Below are 20,649 nucleotides of genomic sequence, written 5' to 3' on the forward strand. Positions count from 1 at the left end.
AGTTGCTAGGCTAATCTATGCAATGTAAAAGTACTGAAGCTAATAATGGTGTCGAACAAAAAACATTTGTTTTGTCTATGAACTTTGACAGTTTATATTGAGCCAAATTTTGTACTTCTGTTAAATGTTGTTGTTGTTGAGCTGTTCAATGTGTTATAAGCATTAATATTAAGTATACTGAACCAGTTACAGTTATGTCCAATTATTAATATGTTGATTTTCTTTTATAGTTAAAAGCAAAAAACAAGATGGGTGGCAGCTTCCTCTTTAAATGATTGTGTAAAACAAGCTTATGGTATCTTCTCCTATCAATCGCAGGCCCCTGAATTGAAAAGTCAAAGCGTACAATCAAAAGTGTATCATGACCATTCTTGGAACCCATCGGCTGTATTCGGCGTCTGACTTCCGGCAGACAGCGATACAGCCTCTGGGGGCAGACCTCCGATTTTTTGGCATTCCGGTTTGATTTGGGCGGAGGAGGCGAATTTCCGTTTCCGACTTCCGTTTATCTATAAGTAAATATGCTGAACCATTGTGATGGATTCAGAGTTTGCAGTGACGCCAATTATGTTCCGCCTCGTTAATTCACCGCACGAACCGTTTAACCTGGCAACAACTGCAGCCGGTTCAAACGTGATTGGTCAATATCACGGGGACTACAAACAGTCTACAACCGGAAACCAGGGCTCTACCGTTCTTCTTCCGGAGGCAAGATCGCCGGGGTTTGCCTACAGACTCTACATTCTCTGACTGTCAAGTCTATATATGGAGACTATATCGTGGCAGACTTTGTGATATCAGCAAGTATGGTATCACTGTCCCAAGAATCTATATTATATTGTATCATGATGAAACTTGTGATTTACACCCTTATCATTCAATTGATGTTGCTTTAAAATGACTGCTCTGAAGCACAGATGTCTCATTTTGTTACATGCTTGTTGCCTCCTTTCCTCTCTCCTCTGCTTGAATCTCAGGTGTGAGGGACTAAGAAGCCAGGAGAGGAGGTGAGGAAAGGCATCAAGGATGTACAAAATAAGAAATGACAAAAGCCTGTTGTGTTCTCCACTTTGTTTCCGCTGCCCTCAAGTGGCCTATTAAAAACTATTTGCAGGTTAAAGGGCGAACATACAGGAAAACTGATCAACAGGAAAAACAAATATAGTCTGTCTGTGCAACGGAGCAACTAAACAATCCTCTCTGAGGCAGACAGTAGGATGTGACTAATAGTCCGCACTCACAAGCCAATTCCATTTCAAACCAAACAATCTTAATCAAACTGGCTGGTTTCCGGATAGTGCGCGGTCCTTCTTACAGAACGTCAGTCGAGCATCTCTTTTCTTTTTTTCTCAGCATGTTCGCACAGCAGCAGGCGACCTGACCTCTGCTTTAATCCCTCCATCCTGCTCTCCAACAACCAGCACTGATCACAGGAAGGTGTGTGTGTGTGTGTGTGTGTGCATACATACATGCAAATGCCAAAATTAGCAGGTCAGGGATGATGCCTGGTGCTACTACTGTACCCCTCAGACCCCTTACAAGTCTGTTGACAGAATGAAAACTTCAGAGGCTTAAAGATGAAATGAGTCTGTAGCCCAAAGGCTCTTCAGGACATGCATATTTACACTTTAAATCCCTTCAGGTCAATAAAAACATGCTTTGTCTCTCTTCAATCATTGGCACAGTCAGTTTATAAAGTGTTGATATGCAAAAACGAGCGTTTCTATAATGTGTATGCAGGTATTATGTTCACTTTCCTGACTAAATATTCCTGTTAGAGAGCTCATTTTGAAGCCAGCAGTCATTATAGACCTCTTATGCGTGGAAGATGGAGATGTGATGATGGTGGTGATTTTATATATAACCCAATGTTGTTGAAGTCTCTCCCTCTCTCTCTCTCCCTGTGCTTCTTTCTCAGTCTTGTGAAAGGTTCTGCTTAGTGTTGGCCCGAGACTCACACCCACGGAGACTGTGAATTATCAGAGATGGCAGCGCAGCTTTCACTTAGCAACTATCACCCACATTCCACAGGCTCCCTCCAAAGACCTGCAGTCCCCCACCCAGGTTCAGGGAGGGTGCATCGTGGGGACCAGCTGCGGATGGAGGGTGGGGGGTAGTGGTTGAAGAGGGACTGATGATGACTTTGTCTTACAGGCTCATTACGCTGTCATACCACAGTCAGAACATGCTGTATTCTCTTGGTGTTCGCTCTGTGCCAACAAAATGTTTACACTAGCAATAAATAAATGTAACATGTCAAATGTCATATTTAGAGAGAAAATGTCCACGTTAACAGAGTCCAAATCCCAACCGTCACTGCTACACCTGTCAAACTTCACTCTGGCACAGCACTTACCAGCATTTACCATCAAAATGCCGACTAATTCTTGAAACAATCTGCTCTTGATTTCAGACAAAGACAAAAGCATGCTTCACATTTCTAGCCATTAAACGGCAATCTTGCTAGTTGAAATGACAACTGTCACCTGCAGATAGTTAGCTAATTATGGCAACATTAGTTTTTAGATGTTGGTTGAAAACACCATCTCCACCTGACTCGTTTTAATCAGAACCAGAATCCAGTTCATTGCCAAGTAGGTTTTCACATACAAGGAATTTGCTTTGGTGTATTGATGCATAACATGAAGACAGTGAGAGAAAAAAACAGTATTGCAAATATCAAGAGACACAAATATAGAATAGAATAAAGTTAGAATAAAAATATGAAGGAATACTATAGAAAAATATGTACAGTATGTCTGAACTAAAACCAAAGAGCTACAAAATTGTCCCAGGAATGTGCAGAGGGTTACAGTACTAAGTAAAAAAGAATATACAGAGCTATAGTGCAGAAGATGTGCACTAATGTAACACATATACATGTGTGTAAAGATGAAAGTGTCAATGGGGGCCAGCTCAGGGTCCTTTAATATATAAATGGATGATGGTGGTCAAAGACTGAGGCTAAAGCTGCATGACCCAGGCTAAAGTCTGGGTCCTTATCGGTCGTTAATCCATGTAGAAGATAAGGGAGTTAAGAAAACACAATAGATTTTGCACTGAGCTAGTTAGTCCTGGTATTATTAAGAAAAATGTAAGATAACAAACTAACGTGTTTGTCAAACATTACGGTGTCTCAGGTAACACTAGCTGAGGCTGCTGGAGTCTGAACTTCCCCAAATCCAACAAGGAGAGGGACAGAGCAGTTAAACTTTCTTAGCATCTGGGACTGGCTTCCACACAGTGGATGTGCTTGTCATAGCAAGCCAAGACCTGAGTGCTCACACTGTACGTGTAAAATAGACAATAAAATGGCGGGTCAGCCCCTGTGGACCATTCTGGCTATTGAGAATTGTCAATAAAGATTCATTTTAGAGCTCCGAGGCAGGTAGAAGTTTATTTGCTAGCAGAGGTCTGTAACGATACACCAGTACGATTCATAATAACACGTTACTGCCACAGCTTGACCACCCTGGCCAATATATTTTCCAACCACATGACGTGTTGTGTTGCCATGACACTTTTAGATTCTCTCTATTTTAGACTACTTTTGGCTTTTTGCCTTTATTTGACAGGACAAAGTTAAGCGTCACGGGGGAAAGAGAGGGGATGACATGCAGCAAACGGCCATAGGCTGGAATCAAACCCACAGCCACTGCGGCAAGGACAATGCTTTTGTATATGGGACGCCTGCCCTGACCACTGAGCCACTAGGTGCCCAGATGCTTTCTCTATTTGCCACACAGATGCAGTGAGAAAAAAAGCACTGATTTTGGAAATGATCTCGTGGCTCTGCTTCAAATGTGCGAGAGCCTGATGACGGCCTACCAAAATTTGTAACATGTCAGAAATGTATTCGAACAGCCGACGAAGCTGAAATTAGGTCGGAGCTTAAGAAGAGTTATGTGTCTTAAACCGGGTCAGGAATGGGCTCAACAGTGTATGCCCTTTACGTAATTTGTTAATGATATGCTAAGCTACGGTAGCACTTGATTACTGCTGTGGGTAGTAAGCCAGTCTGACGTGCTAACACTTCTCATGTTTTTGGATTTCGATAGGTGATCAGTCGTCAAACTTTATAAATAATACAAACACTGCTTCAATATGTGGAGATATCAAAAGCTTTACAGGCCTGCCATGCCTAGTTACAACTGCTAAGCTATGATTGGACAATCGCTGCTCTGTCAGTTAACCGACTAATCCTTTCAGCACTGTTGAACCTGAAATGGTCTGGAGTTGACTTGGAGTACTGGGTCATTTACACAGAAAACAAATATTTCATGCTTACATGGGAAAAAAGTAATTTTCAAGAAAACTGCGCGGAGAACAGGACACTGAATTTTTAAGACCTTTTCCCAGAGGGAGCAACGACTGAAGGGATATTGTTGTTGAAACGGGGCCAGCAAGAGTGCAAGTCAGAGCTCATCGGCCTTTGAGGAGCATCTGGAACTCTTTAGAACATCTGTGTTAGATCAGACTCTGTAAAACACACTCCAGCACCCCAAACACAATGACAGGGCTTTACTCGTGACAAAACATAAGAGTCTCCCCCGTAGGTTGCCCTTATCTTTCCCTGAGAGCGTCGGTTATTTATTTCCATATTCTTTCATTTCATTTATTTTTTCCTGCCTTCTCCCGCTCTGACTTGCGCTCACTGTCACTTTTAGCCTTTGTGAAAGCGTCTGTGTGTGAGTGTGTGTGTGTGTGTGTGTGCGGTGCCAGGCAGCTGCTGGGTTTGTGTACTCAGCCTGAGCCTCATGTCTACACACAGCTCACACTGCCCTTATCTGAAATGACCAGAACCACATCAACAGATAAAGAGTCGAGCCCCGCCTGCGCACTCTGCCGGGTGGTCTATACACTGCCTGGAGGTGGCCGTCGACCAGCTGCTGCTAACTGAGATGCACTACAATTGAACATTTTGTGTCCTACAGTGACAAAACTTGGGAAAAAATAAAAAACAAATGATCTTTTAAGCTGTGGTGAAAAGATATTTTGCAGCCAGTCACCTGCACAGTCTTGTCATGTCTGTAATTTGTGATGAACAGCAGAGAGAGTTTTGTCCTTTCTCAGGAAATCATTTTTCCAGTGTAACATCGATCAAACTGTTCAAACTGGAATTTCTAAAGTTTTCTAAAGTCTGTCTTTATTGCGAATGACATGAAGCAGTGTCATTTAAACAAAACAAAACAGCACCACTGCACAAAATTTAATCATTTTTGCTTCAACATAACTGAATTTTACCAGTTCCTCAATTTCACTTATATTTTGTTTCCATTGTGGTAAAAAGCCAGTCTTTTGATTTACAGGGAAAATGTAGCAGGAAATGTTTTAAGGAGATTTTTATGCTCGGTAGCGGGTTCAAACTTGTATAAGATTCCTACAAAGACTTTAACAGAGAATAGTGGCACTGTTTACCGTCAAATATCACCAATAAAAGCTTATCAACACAACCAGACACATTCCAGCAGGAATATGATCCAAAACTGGGGAGAAATTAACCAAGTTTACATGTTTTCCTGATGTTAGCATGTAGCTACTAGGGGTGTAACGATCCATTGATCTGGATCAATTTATCGATGTAATAAACAACGATCCAGTTTGATTGATGCAAAGTGAAAACATCGATCCATACCATCATCTTTAGGATACGCTTTTATTTTGAAAGTCTGTCACCAACTGTAGCAGGCAGATAATGGTGAGCTGCCAAGAGACACGGTGAGGATAAGGTTATCTAGTCAGGAAACAACTCAGCAGTGTGGAAGTATTTTGGATTACGGAGAAAATATGGGTCAACAGACAAAGCATGCCCTCACCAGATAAAACACAACATAACGTTACCTGCCCAGACGAGCATCTCACTCCACTAACTTCTCATTATAGCAGTATCAGCTGCTCAGATTCAACAATCTTGGGCTGAAAAAACGTGCATGCAGGCTGAAATTCAACTGAGCTGTTCTGTCTGGAGATGCAGTGACTTAAACCAACAGTTAGTAAGAAAAATAATAATGTTACTTGTAATTTGTTAAGCTATGAGTAGAGAAAAAAAAAATCAGCTAGCCGCTAGATTAATTTATGAAATGTAAACATGCTTAAGTTAATGATGTGTGACCTGGACCTTGACAGTTATTACTGAGTTGAATGTGATACTTTTGTTGAATGAACTTGTTTTAATCCATGTTTTTTGGCCGTTGGGAGAAGTTTGCCTTCAGGTCTTTAAGCCAGGCAGACCTGATAGGAAAAACATGATGGTTTGGGTTAAAATTAAAGGTCTCTCTTACAGAAAGCCCAAAAGGTTAACTTATCCCATGCGCTGTTTTATGTGTTAGTGGAGCCTACCCCAGTTGACATTGGTCGAGAGGTGGGGTACACCCTGGACAGGTCACAAGACTATCACTGGGCTGACCGGACCAGACTAAACTCACACGCATAACTGGCACTGCCGCAAAAATCATCGGTCTTCCCACACCCAACCGCATCGAACTTAATAACAGGGCCATCACACGTATCGCAACCTCAATAGAACAGGACGCAGGTATAAAACACTGAGGTGCAGAAGGGCTCGCTTCAGGAAAAGCCTGATTCCCGCAGCCGTAGCTGCTCTGAACAACAGGCCCCGTTAATTGTATCATGTTTATATGCTGTATATATGTCTTTACTTTTTATGTGCAGCTCGCCAGTATGATATATTCTGATGGTGTCAGTGTTTGTATGTCATTGTTTTTCATGCTGAGTCCAACAAGTACAGTGCTGTGGAAAAGAATTTCCCCTTGGGGACAATAAAACCTAACTAACTAACTAACTAACTAACTGACACATATAGACAGACAACTATTCACACTCACATTCACACCTACTGACAATTTAGAGTCACCATTTAACCTGCATGTCTTTGGACTGTTGGAGGAAGCTGGAGAACACGGAGAAAACTCACACTGGCAGAGGGAGAACATGCAAACTCCACACAAAAGAGCTCTCAGACCCTAGAGTTCAAACCCCCTAAGCCTTGTTTCAAACCAGGAACCCTGTTGCTGTGAGCCAACAATGCTAACCACTGCACCACCGCACAAACAGAGTATCAGAATGATCTGAGGTATTTGTTCACGGAGACTACTTGAAGGTATGTTTACCTCATTGTTAGAAACTTTGGCCATGTTTAATATGAACATCCTCCATTGTAACAATATAAATACAACACAATATATGAAAAAGTATCGGAATAACATCCTATTTCACATGGAAAGATTGTGACAAAGTCCAGTCCACACACACACATACACACACACACACACACACACACACACACACACACACACACGCCCTTTATTTCTGGTAAAGAAACAAACAAAAGGAAGGTTAACATGGAAACTTTTCATTACATTGCTCCATTGATCCTCCAATCCTCCCCCGACATTAACTATTTCCTGTAATAACACTCAGTAGTTCACTCTGTACGATGGTTTATTCTATAATGAGCAGTAAATTGAGATTTTACATCATGGGATTGTTGGCAGACAGTACTTTTTTCATTCCATCATGGGAATATTTTATAGGCCCTATATGGAGCATAAATTTCACATTGGGACAGACAGCAGCATATACAGTGCACTTTAGAGTAAATAAGAGAGATATCAGACATAGCCTTTGTCTGACATTTCCCTTATTGTAGCTCCAGAAATAATTTACACAAGGATAAATAAAACACCTAGTTATTTCTTCTAATCCACCCATCTAATAGACGCAGTTTACTGTGGACTGCATTAGCAGCTGGAATCTTGCAATCTGTGGAGGGAGCAATGTATTTTTGTGTATTTAAGTAAAAAATATGAGTCTAAACAAATCTGTGATACTAAGATAAATCACAAAAGAGCAGGATGTGGGGGGATGATATTATATCTATGTTCCTTTAAAACAGGAAATGTTATGAATGTTCGACAATTGTTTCTCCTCCCTGAAGAGTGATTTACTCAAAAAGTCAGTCGCATTATTACAACAAGGTTTTTTTCCAAGTCCTCTTCCAAAGAAAATCAAGGATTTAACCTTGTTAACATGTCCACAGGGTGTTTTTATATGCTACAAGACATATCATAAGCGAAATAGCAGGAAACAGTTAATGCCATGGCTGAGCATTTCCACCTTGGAACTGCCAACACGCTCTCACTCCCCACTCATCAAATACAGCAGCTTGATCGCTCTAGGTAGCCGTCTAGCGTCAATTTCTGACACTCACGGATTCTGTGTCAATTTTTGGCTCATTACATGCAAAATATCTTTTTAAAGCAAACTTTGTGTTGACAGGAAACATGGCTGTGTGTCATTAACACTATAGGTTTAAGCAAAAATACATTACTTGCTCAGGTTTAGAAAAAAGATCATGGTTTGGGTTAAAATAAGTGCGTTTGTTATGTAACTTTACTCAGTAAATAAAAATGATGTCATGTGACACGCATATTACATGATGTTAACTATGCAACAAAGTTAAAAAGTATCAGCCTTGACTTTTGGTTTCACATGGGACACAAACAGCGGTCTCCTGGGTGAAAGTCCTGTTTGTTTGACTCATCCACCTCCACTCTCCCTCCCACTCTGAGGTTACACTCTCGCTTGGCGTGGATGGGTTTACATTAGCTGTGTCTCAGTTCAGGGGCTGCAGCCTTCAAAGGCTGCATTTGAAGACCAATTGCCAACACAATGGCGCGACCAAGGCTGTAACATTTCTAAGGCTCCTTCAAATGCGGCCAAGAAATGCAGCCTTCTTTCCTAGAATTTGGAGGATGCAACGGATGAATCCTTCCTGACCCAGCCATCCCAAGATGCATTGTGCCGTTTACGATTATATATTAAGTTAGGTTAACTAACAGTTGTTAACTAGCTATAGTTTTACTGTTGTTAACATTCCAATTAGCTAGCAAGTTAACTCCTTCTTTCGTCAAGCACAGCTGATTGCTAGGTTACAATAATGCCAACTAGTCAGGGCGAACAACTGGTGATGCAACCAGGACATCCTCTGCAGACCAGACTGTCCCATTTCGGAAACCGTTCGGTTTGGCTTATGCGGCCTTTAAAGAACGTTGCCGACATCGACCACGAAGGCCGCGTCCTTCAAAGGTTGCAGCCCCTGAACACAGCTATTGTAGTTGAAAGCCCAGTGCGTGTAATACAGATGCTTAAGGGTGCCTTGTGCATTGAAATCAGATGCCCACAGCTACTTATCAAACTGCTGTATTTGACCCCCTGGAAATGAGAACAGGCTGGAGCTGCAGTGCACCAATGACAGCCTGAGAAACAGATTCAGACGGCCGGGGTTTGTTACATCACAAGTTAAGGAACCAATCCCGTCAACTTGTGACACGAAGGGCATCAGATGAAAACCCAGGCAGTGAAGTAGTTTCATTTTCACTTCAGCTTGTAAGAGCTGGTGATCAAGAACAAGGTTAATCTAACACTTCATGAGCTGTTTGATAACGTTTTGTGTCTAATGTTGTAGAGAGCGATGAGCAGAGGGCGGGTACTTCTATTCAAAATAATAGATCCGCACATACTGTACTAAAAGATGCAAACGTGTAGGTCACATCTAAGAAATTTCAAGGCATTAAAGGATTTTTTCATGCAAAAACTTCTAAATATGTAATTTTAATAAACTGATATGAGTTTTCTGGGGTTCAAGCAATGCCTGGAGGAAAACTTCAAGATAATAAACACTGTAACTGTCCTCCCCATCACCACTGGTATTTGTGAAGATATTTTTTCTTATCTATCACCATAAAAGTATGAATGATGACACAATGATTTCTATAAATAGTTCTGTTTGTTCGCTTTTCTGCAATTCCATCTGCTGTTTTAGATATATTTTAGTATTTTAGAGGCTGAGCACTGAAACACGAGCCCACACACATTACAAAAATAACGTACAGCCGGATCTGGAACAATTACTTGTGAAGTAAAGCCAGTCATCCCGATCAACACTGACCACGTTCATACTCATTGTTCCTCAGTCATGTTTCTGTAAACAGGGACGTGCTGGGGGTCCCAACACCAAAAAACTACACACCACACATACACACTCCTGCTGGCAACCAGGCGGGTGTGACTTCTGTGGAGAGAGTGTGACTATTAAAGTATTTTGGCATTGGAGTCGCAGACGTGTTTTTATTTAAAGAAAAACAAAAAGAGGGAAGCTCGAGATGATGAAAACCCTTTTTTTGACAGTATCAAAGATTTTCTGGAAGACATGGGACCCCTGCAAGGACGCTGGGCCTTACATGCTGTGGACAGACAACAGGTTCAGGGATAACTGCTGTCATTAAGGAAAAAGCATGTCAACATTAGAGGAATGTAAAGGAGTCGTAATTAGCATTAAAAACAATATCTGTGCCAGAAAAGGAAATGTATATGAATAACAGAATCATACAAGGTCAATTATTGAAGCCAGAGAGCTTTCTTTAAAAAGTGTGGCCTATAAACACATCTGGCAATACAGACATGCACAGTCATAGTGAGCTGACCAGAGATAAGCTTCCCTGAACCACACAACTGGCAAACAACATCCTGTGCATCCCTCCCTCTCGACTCCCCACCACCTCCACTCATATGACCTCTTCTCTGTCATCGCCATGTTTAATTATGGACCGTCTCATTTCGACAGCAGGGGGGGAGGAAAACAAAGCACAGATCTTTCCGTGCAGCCAAACAGCAGCGTGTCTAGAAAGCTCGCCACCCCGCCAACATCAAGGTCCTCGAGTGTTCTGATTCTCAGAAGGAGAAAGTGAACAGCAGAAATCAATTTTGACCTGATTTTTTTTCTTTTTTTTTTTTTACTTGAAGCAATGGTTACCAAACTGTATGCCAGCAGGCTGCACTGGGTCTGCTGGCTGCTTGAGTCGTAGTTGTTTCCATGGCAACCGCTGGACCAACTGAACACAAGCACTGAGGAGACACTTAGCAATGCTGTTTATTCCCCATCATTCTCAGAAGTGATGCTAAACTGATAACTCATTTTTCCAGTGCTCTCATTGGTCCACAGATTGGCGGTGGTGGTATGTGTGTGTGTCTCGAGTGTGTGCATAAAACTGTATCCATGTAATCCTCGTGCAAGTAAATACAGGCAACTAGTGAAATGTATTTTTGTGGAGAAACAATTATGCAACGAGGGACCATATCACATTCAGGTGTATTAATGCTTCAATTTTGATACACTGCAGCCTATCTGAATCCTCTGAGTAAAAGGTGTGGTGTGTGTGAGTGTGTGTGTGTGTGTGGGTGATCCCATCAGTCAGCACCCATCCTGGTCGTGAGCAAAGTCTACATGTGACAGGTATCCTTGTTAAAATGCTGCTGCTGCGTTAAACACACAAATTATTTATCAAGAAGGCTGTGGAAAGGACTGCGTGGGGAGAATATCGGATTCTCCTCCGATCACACCGCCTCCTCCTTTGCTTATACGGGGTGTCTTATTCTATAGCTGCGGCTGTGCACAGGTGATCATCGCATGCTGACACTTCCTCCACTGGGACCCGAGCACCAGTCCCATCTTAATGCATGATGCACACAAGGTTATTCCAGCACCGGGAGCTGCTGTGAAACTGTGAACAGCTGATACAGTTGATACGGTGTGAGATTTGCTCTGATTAAAATGCCTCGCCGTGTAACATCCTGGAAATGTGAAAATTGAGTAAACAGCCATTTGGAAAGTTTGACGTGAGCGGACTAAGCGCATTACTACATAAGCAGTACATTATTATTTAAACCCTATTCCCTTATCTTATCTACTGAATTAAAAAATAAATAAAAGCACTATTTAAACACTTAGTGCGAGCTTGACAAGGAGACCAGTGAAACATATTGACTGTCCTCTGACCCAGAGTCCATGTCGAGGCCTGATTTGCCCTCTGTGCTATTTAATGGGCTTTAAGGGGCCTAACCCACCATCTCTGCTGTGGCCAAAGATCAAAGATCCATCCCAAAATGCATTAGCTTACGCTTCATTAACATGCCGTAGAAAAGGATAAAGAAATCGTTGTAGTATCTGTGAATGTACAGTATTAGCCTTTGAAAACCCAGGCCCATGTGTATGCAGAGAAAAGGGGGTTAGAGTGACCTGCCTGTTGCTCTGACGCAGGCTCTGATAAGACTGTCCCATGTGACGCAACAGTTAGCAGAAACACCAAGGGCTGGGTATTTTAGGAACCAGTCTTTGACCTCTCACAGCACTTGTGTCAACAGCATCCACACAACAATGCTGGCCATTGTCGGGGACCATAAAGCAAACAACGCTGGGGTGAGGAATACACAATTATGAGTCTCAGTGACAAAATCAGCAAAACAATGGCTTTGACAAACCTGTCGGCAGTGATCAAAGTGTGTGAAAAGCAGCAGAGCGGCGTCTATAAAACGTGCTTTACTGGTGCATTTTTCAGATTTAATCCTGGACAGAAACACGTTCTGTACTGTACATGTCAGTTTTCACACTCAAACAGACACCCACACATACAGGCAGGACAATAGTTCTGTGATGTTACTTCCCAAAGAAAAACAAACAGCAGCAATTCTGACAAACATTCAATAGAGACTATAAGGGAAGGTGACAACCACAACAAAGCATGGGCTGGTGTGTGCGTGCGTGTGTGTGTGTGTATTGATGGGTGGCTGGGTGGGACGTGCACATGTGTATGTACTGTACTGCTATGGCTAATTGATTTCAGCTGAGGAGTCTGAGGATCACCAACATGGCAACAGAAACAGCAGAGTGAAGCGAACATGACGTCTCCATTACAAAACCACTTTGGTTGGAGTTTGTTTTGAAAGCAGTCCTGTGTGTTACAAGGTGGTTCGGACTCTTAAATACTGTAGTTTATGGTGTGAGTGTGTACAATATGACACTCGCAGTGAAGCTATGAACAGACACTCGATTCTACTGTATGCAGCTGCAAAAACAGACATACCAACCAACGCCAAGAGAAATACAGCTTAGGAAACACGCAGATGGACTGCATGTGATGTGAAAGGTTTGAAGGGATTAAAGGTCCATAAATTTCAAGAGTCAAACATGAAATACTCCTCATGTGGCGGGCAGACACCATTGAAATGTCTGCAGGAGCCTCAGTTTGCTCCGGTCTAACGTGACATAATAAAAACAGGATAACAACCCTGAAAAGGAATCTATTACTCATACTAATACATGTTGTCATGTACAAACATTACGCAATTATATAACTGTATATTTTGGCAAAGAAATCATGATAATGATATTTTTAAAAGTTCTAAAATAAACTGCTGTTTCAGCCTGAATACATTGTGGATGTCTTGAATGAAGGTGGTCCTTTCTTTTGTGTTTCAAAAAAGATGTAATGGTAATAAATGAATGAACAGAATTTAAAGGTATACTATGCAGGGTTTTCCTTAAAAAAAAGGTATGGACTTGTACAAAAGTAATCCCTCTCAATCTTCACTTGTGACCGACTAAAAGCATGTGGTGGTGTCTTTATCTGCAGAGACTCTGCACTCTACCTGTATGTTCTTATTTTCTTCTTATTCCATGGGACGTTATATGTTCAGGACATTCCTGGGTACAGCACTCAGGTGAGGACGAAATCAGGTGCCAGACCGTAAGTTGCATGCATCAAAGGTGAAGCTAAGAAAATTGTGGACACAGTGCCGAAAACAAAACACAACAAATACAGCAAGGCAAATCTGAGGTTGGCTTTCACGATACTGTTTACAACCGACAATTCGTGCATACACCTATAAAGGTCTAGTGTGTAGGTTTCAGTGGCATCTGGCGGTATGGGCTGCAGATCGCGACCAGCTGAAACTTGCCAAGCGTGTAGGAGAACTATGGTGGCCAACACCAGTGTTTTGTTTTCTGTTCTGGGCCATTGTAGAAACAACATGGTGGACTCGTGGACGAGGTCCATGTATAGATATAAAAACACAATGATTCTTAATTTCAGGTTATTATACAAACATGAAAACATAGTCATAAATATATTATTCCATATCTGCCAATTAATCCTCCTAAAGCCAAAACACTGGACAGATTTTATTAGAAAGTAACTACACTATGTAAACTGAATGCTACGATGCACAATAATTAGAACCTCATTTGTCAGAAAAAAACACAAAGCTAGATCATGCTCTCAGAACTTAGTTATAAATCCTGAATATTTCTGTGGAAGATGAAATATTTATGACTACATATGCAACTAGTTTGTAAACAATAAACTCTTAATTTATTATAAGGATGTTTAACAGTCAATAACTCAGTTAATCTGCCTTTTCAGTAATGTGTGAGTGTGCTTTGAACACATTTGATTGACTGTGACTGGGCAACATAAGCAAACATACGGGACATCACCTTTTTCCAAGTGAACCTCCACTTCAAACCAGTAAAAGGGGCGCAGAGAAATATACATAACCACACAGAAAATCTCTCATGTGAAGTGACTTTAATTATTGTCATTTAAAATGTTGTCTTCATGTCCAGGGATACTCAACTTGCTATGTTCAGGGGCCACATGTGCAAAATGACAGGAGGCCAGAGGCCAGTTAATGAGCAAACAATAATAATATTGATCAGATAAAATGAATCAACATTAAAATGCCCATAACTCATCTGTCTTTGAGAATTATTTGTTTTTAAATTAAATGGTTTAGTATTGGCTTGAGGTGGCAAAATGAAGGCAAATTCATCAATCCATTTTTAATTGAATAACATGTTCTCAAGCTTTTGACATTCGCTGTCCTTAGTCGTCTTTGCCAAGAGGTAAAACCATTTACAGGTGTATGAAGGGGTGCTTCTAGGATATCTTTTCCTTGCACTTTTTTTTGACAGACAAGCTCTATTTTGATGCCTTTTTATACATCCCAGAAATGGAAAAGGAGTCTTATTTACATTCGCAATACAAAAAGGAATTTTCAGTCGTTTACTTGTATATGAATAACCTATTAATTGACAGGTTATTGGAGTATCCTGTTTATGTGTTTGAGCATGTAAATATCAAATCCAGTTCACAAAAAACAGGATAAGGCCTTATCCTGTTTACGAGAAACCTGAATATGCAAGGTGAAGTACTCCAAAAGAAAGTGGGATACTATAGCATGTATACACCTTATTCCAGTTATTGATGGCTGCCAATTATCTGCTCAGGTGCAGCTGTTACCTTACTTACATGGAATCTGTTTATCTTCATTATGAATTGGAAAATGGTTGGTGTAGGATGTGGCTCATGATGAAACTGGTTTTTAGGGCCTTAAAAGAATCTTAAATGAGGTTCTCCTCAGTCTTTTTAAGGTCGTCACAGAGCTGCTGACCCAGATGTGGTGATAAGAAGCACCACTGACAATGACCCCTGACCTTTAGCCCCATGTTTCTGAGGTATTTAGGTCGGGTGAAGAAATGTCGAAGCTCTCTCAACAAGGTGTCCATAAATTTTTGTGCATTTTTTTTTGTGCATTTTTTTTTTTTGCATTTTGTGTGTGTGATCCTCATGTCTCAGGCATTTCTGCTTTTAATGAGTCTGAAATAAATAAAAGTGCATTCAAGAACCACACACAGCTGGTCACTGATTAACTCCACTCCACTCAGCTCATAAAGCTACAGTCTGATATACAAACACAATAAAGTATTTACTTTACAGATGATGGATTAATCAGCTACTCATACTTTTCCTGTAATCAACTCATAAGGAGGGGGGAGAAACCCGACTACACAGATTCCCTTTCAATTCCCCGTTTAAATCTGCAGTGCCGTCAAACAGAAGTTGGCAATGAAAAGACGACAGAAAAGCGGATCTGCATTTACATCATTCTTCACACACAACTTTATCATCATCCATACCCATGAACACCAACCGAAACCCTGTGAGGTTAATGAATTATCGGAGAAAGAGGAAATACTTGCACACAAGCGTGAAACAGTGATTGATGACACTGTTTTACTGTGTCACATATACTACACTGGTGACCTTAGGAATAAACAGCATGGCCGGGCTGCAGCTATCTCATGACATTCATTCACTTAACGACGGCAAACAATGTTTGAGCCTGTGATGGATTGCACTACGGTACATCAGGTATGATGTTACAGAACACACAGCACTTACTGAGTTCCCATGAATCCCTAACCTCTTCCTGTAGTTCAGTAATTAATTTATAATCACAATATTATAACAAAGTGATCTGTCTTTGCAGGACTTGTATGGGTTGTAGTCCGGCTACCACGTGAGAGGATATGTTACTGATTGCATACCTTACAGTCATGGCAGAGACATTAAAGTGACACTCAGTGATTTACAATTAGGTCTAATATCCCCCTATTGTTTTCATCTAATGGCCTTCCCATTATGTTTTCCATAACTCTTCCCCAAGGAGATGACAGTTATGAAACATCTATGGCTGCACAGAAAGCGAGCAGCCACCATAACCCCCCCCCCAACACCACCACCAATCGACCTCACCCTCGTCACCCCACCCTTGGAGAAAAGTACAAAGCGTCCCTTGTGTGAGAGCACAGAGACCTGAGTGATACTGCTTTATATCATGGTATTCTCCCACTGTCACACAACAGTACACACTCACACACATACAGCCGTCCAGCCAGGGCAGCTCATTCAGCCCGCTGACCTTCAGTGAGCCCCTAGGTCCTTGGCATGACGCACAAACAACACACTGTACAGAAAGACGTATAAGCTCCAGAATATATGTAAATACACATATACAACATAGCGACAAAACACAGAAGAGCAACACTGCGTCCGCTGTGTTGCGAGTTCTCACGGTACAACACCACACTATCATAAACACCATGACAGGAGACGTTTTTAATGCCTTCAGACTTGTAGTACCGTAGTAGTGTGTACAGTTCAGTTAAATTACAGCTATAACTTACTACTATATGTCACAAATGACAGTTTTCTGATGTACTCAATTACTTATCAACTACTTTAACCTCAGTGTTTCCAGGTTTTTGTAGCACTTTCATAGCAGATTCATATTTTAAAGAAACATTTCAGGCATGTAACTAATAATTATTTTCTTATCATTAACTCTGCCGATTATTTTCACGATTAATCAATCCATAGTTTGATCTACAGTGTCAGAAAATCATGAAAAATGACCATCAAAATTTAATAAAGCCTAGAACTAGATGGCACTTGACTTATGGTGCTAAAAGTGCCAAAAATAAATAAATAAAAGAAAAACTGCAATGATTCTTTCCAGAAACCATGATCCACTTACACAAGATATTCCACAGACCTTGTCGTGAGCAGTTTAATTTAGGAACTTTTTTCTTTCTAAGGTACTACATCCGCCAAACGTATCACCCCGCAGAAGGAAGCGTGCATCTTTTCATGGACGAGAGGGTCATGCTCTTGACAGAGCAAGATATAAACATTAATGACATCTTCATGGGCTGTTAACATTGGCTAGCTCAGTGTTGCTAACAGCAGATGCATGCTTCCTTTTGTGCAGCGATACAGTTGGCGGGTTAAGTTCAGTAACGAGAAAATAGTTCCGACATGAACCTGCTCACAACAAGGGTTGAACTGTGCCTTTAAGTAAAGAAAAATAATCATGTGTATAATTCATTACATGACATATTTTGTACCTCAGAAAAGTTGAAAGGTGTTGCTCACAGTGACCAAAGACTGTAAAAATATTGGATGTAGCTACCGTGACGTCACCCATTGGTTTGCGGACTCCTGTTTTATAGCTTTGAGTTTGGCATTCTGGTTGTCACCATCTTGGTTTTTTGGAGCCAGAAGTGACCAGATGTGGGCGAGTCACTGGTGCGGTGTAGGAGTGAAGGGTGGATCTGACAGAGAAGCCAAGGGCGCTATCGGCAGACAACCTGTCACTCAGTGGCTCAAGTGGCCTGCCCTTATGTGTTTAAGCCCTAATAAAATGTAAAAGTTATGCGTAAATTCAACCTCCATAGAGTTGTTATGACAGGGTAAACTAGCTATTGAGACCAAAACTGTTTTATGTGCCATACTGTAAACATGTTTATTTCTACTGTGAAGTTGGGCATTCTAACATGGGGGTCTGTGGGGGTTGACCGACTTCTGGAACCAGCTTCAAGTGGGCATTCAAAGAACTGCAGATGTGGGAACTTCCATGTTGGCTTCATTTTTCAACCCCGGAGGTAGCAGCTTGATAGACACACACACACGATGACCACATGTCTCTGAAATTCCTCTTGGCAGTGTGTTTGGCATCTTTCAGCTCGTGTTTTGGTTTTGCAGCCTGTAACTTCATTGTTTCAATTCCGTTTCACAGTGCTCATCAACCCTGTTTTCAGCCACAGAAGGTAGCAAAAATCTATAATAAACCTGTAGCACTAAATAGCCCACAGATAAAGCTAGTACCTAGCTGGTGAACATAGGGAAGGATTTTGCAAAATGATTGCTAATGATGCTCTGTGTCAGCTGGGTGTGTGAGGACTGAATCATACAGACTGAATAGAGATGAATCTATTGCAAAGTCCAAAATCTGTTCATCAGGAGAGAGTTATCAGCTTGATGCAGGCAGTTTAAACGTCTACTCAGCCACGTCTTACCCTTATGAAAACATGCTTTATGTTGAAACATTACTTGCTACATGTTATCAAAAATCTCCAACTATAAGTTTGTTCTAGACCCCATAATGCTAGATCCTTTAGAGAAAGTTATCTTGAACAATGCTTAGCTACGCAACACACATCTGCACAGATGGAAACACCAAAGGGTCAGTGAATTAGAAGAGGTAAAACCCAACTTGATCAGAGTATGATGAGTCTCCACCCTGTTCAATGTCAGTGTCAGTTCAAGTCAACCAATAAACAGTCAAACAGTCAGACATCAAGGCTCCCTTACCTGTTTCCAGAGGAACTGGTCTTCCTGATTGATCTGCCAGGTGGTGACCACGTGTATGATGGACAGCACTGCTCCACTCAGCACCGCCGCCCTCATCCTCACAGGCAGCAGAGTGTAGATGATGTAGATGAAGAACACGGACCACCAGATACCTTCTGAGGCGCTCCTGGGTGCCACCATGAACACCCCGAACACCTGTACCGTCAGCAAGACTCCGATCACCAGGTAACTGACCATCCACATGTAGTCCTGGTGGAAACCGTTGCGGTTGCACACCACCATAAGAGCCATGAAGAGTGCCATCGCCACCGACAGGGCTGACGAATAGGCCACGTGAGGGGCAGCATGGACACAGTGGAAGGTCAGCATGATGCCGCACACGATCACAAGTACCCCCATGAGCATGGTCAAGGAGCTCTGGTTCAGCCTGAAGAAGTAACGCTGGTAGAGGCGCTCCAGCTTGCGGGACTGGAATTTTTTCGACTGGAACACCTGCACCACCCTGAGCCAGCAGTCCGCAGCCGTCATCACCCCTGCTGCGCCGTTGGGACCATCATCGCCCATGTCCCCACTTCCTCCATTACATCCCCCTTTCCTGCCTTTCAGCTCCCCATCCTCAAAGCCCAAGTCGACCGATTTCAGCCCCACCCCTTCCCCGGGAGCCCCTCCCCTCTTGCCGTAGTGGTCCTCCTGCCATCCGCAACGGACACCGAAGTTGCCCCCGCCTCCCACGGCTCCCGCCACCCCTCCGCGGTGGTGCTGATGGAGGGGGGCTCCAGAGGGGGGCTCCATAGCATCTGGGTCCCGCAGACAGCTCATGTAACGCGGGTTGCAGAGAGATGAACCTCCCTTCCGTTTGGACTTCTTGCCATTGCGCTCCCCCCACGCAGTCTTGCGGTCGTCCACTCTGGCGACTAGGAAACCACTGAACCAGGACATTCTGTGAGAGCAGAGAGGAATGTTCCGTACAAACAGGTCAAAGACAGATTACAGCTACAGCACTGATACCATATGGGGGGACCATTTACCTGTTGGGGTTCTGGTACATGTCCCAGCCCTTTCCCTTACAGCCGGTTCACTCATTTATCCCCTTGGACGAAATTCTGAAGAAGTGAGGAGGGGTTTGTAGAGGCCACACTGCAGGGCCGCAGGGTGGGACTGGCTGGATGGGGTCAAAAGGCGCACCAGTCGCTTCACAATGCTCCAGATGTTTGTGCCAGGGCCAGTGATCAGAGACGAAGGTTAATGAGAGGACCAGTCTCTGCTGCCAGGCCTATCTCCACGGCTTCTGCTGGGTCTGGAGGAAAAATCAAACATGTACAGTAGATTGTGTAAAAGACAGTGCAAAAATAGATCTATGTAGTAGTGAGATCAAGTGAGAAACATCTGATCATGATGCTAATGTGGATGTCTTGTCCAGCCAGTTGATGCTAATACTCATATGAATGAAGAGGCTGGACTCACATTTAGCTCTTTAGTTTGTTGGCATCTCCATCCCAAATCTCACAGGAAATAAAAAGCATCCTTGTCTGCTAAACAAAATAAATCTCATTTCCTGGATACCCAGACACACTTCAGATTTCCTCTCATAAAAACTGAGACAGATTCAAAGAAGAAGAGACTTCCAAATCTACGGGGGAGGAGAGGGGGAGGATAGGACCCAAAATAGCTTGAAGGCTTGGGTTTTTTAAGGTGAACCAGAACTTGCTTGATTTGACCCCCTTGCAAAAACACACCCTCTGGTATAAACACACACAACAGTCAGGTTGGCTGAAGATAAAGAGCGACTCCTTCGAGC

General features: G+C 42.3%; 1 protein-coding gene across 1 annotated transcript in view; it reads right to left on the reverse strand.

Annotated features, from left to right (window-relative positions):
• The window catches only part of LOC117258226 (adenylate cyclase type 6-like), a 45,515-nt gene extending 25,466 nt beyond the window's left edge, over positions 1-20,049 (reverse strand). Inside the window, exons 1-2 of the mRNA XM_033628878.2 lie at positions 19,880-20,049; positions 18,852-19,791 (exon numbers count right to left, since the gene is read on the reverse strand). Of these exons, the coding sequence (XP_033484769.1) occupies positions 18,852-19,791; positions 19,880-19,899 (960 nt within the window). The 5' untranslated portion in view covers positions 19,900-20,049. The remainder of the gene's footprint in view (positions 1-18,851; positions 19,792-19,879) is intronic.
• Positions 20,050-20,649: the final 600 nt, after the last annotated feature.

Source organism: Epinephelus lanceolatus, chromosome 8 (genome assembly GCF_041903045.1).
Source record: "Epinephelus lanceolatus isolate andai-2023 chromosome 8, ASM4190304v1, whole genome shotgun sequence".
Taxonomy (NCBI): Eukaryota; Metazoa; Chordata; class Actinopteri; order Perciformes; family Serranidae; genus Epinephelus; species Epinephelus lanceolatus.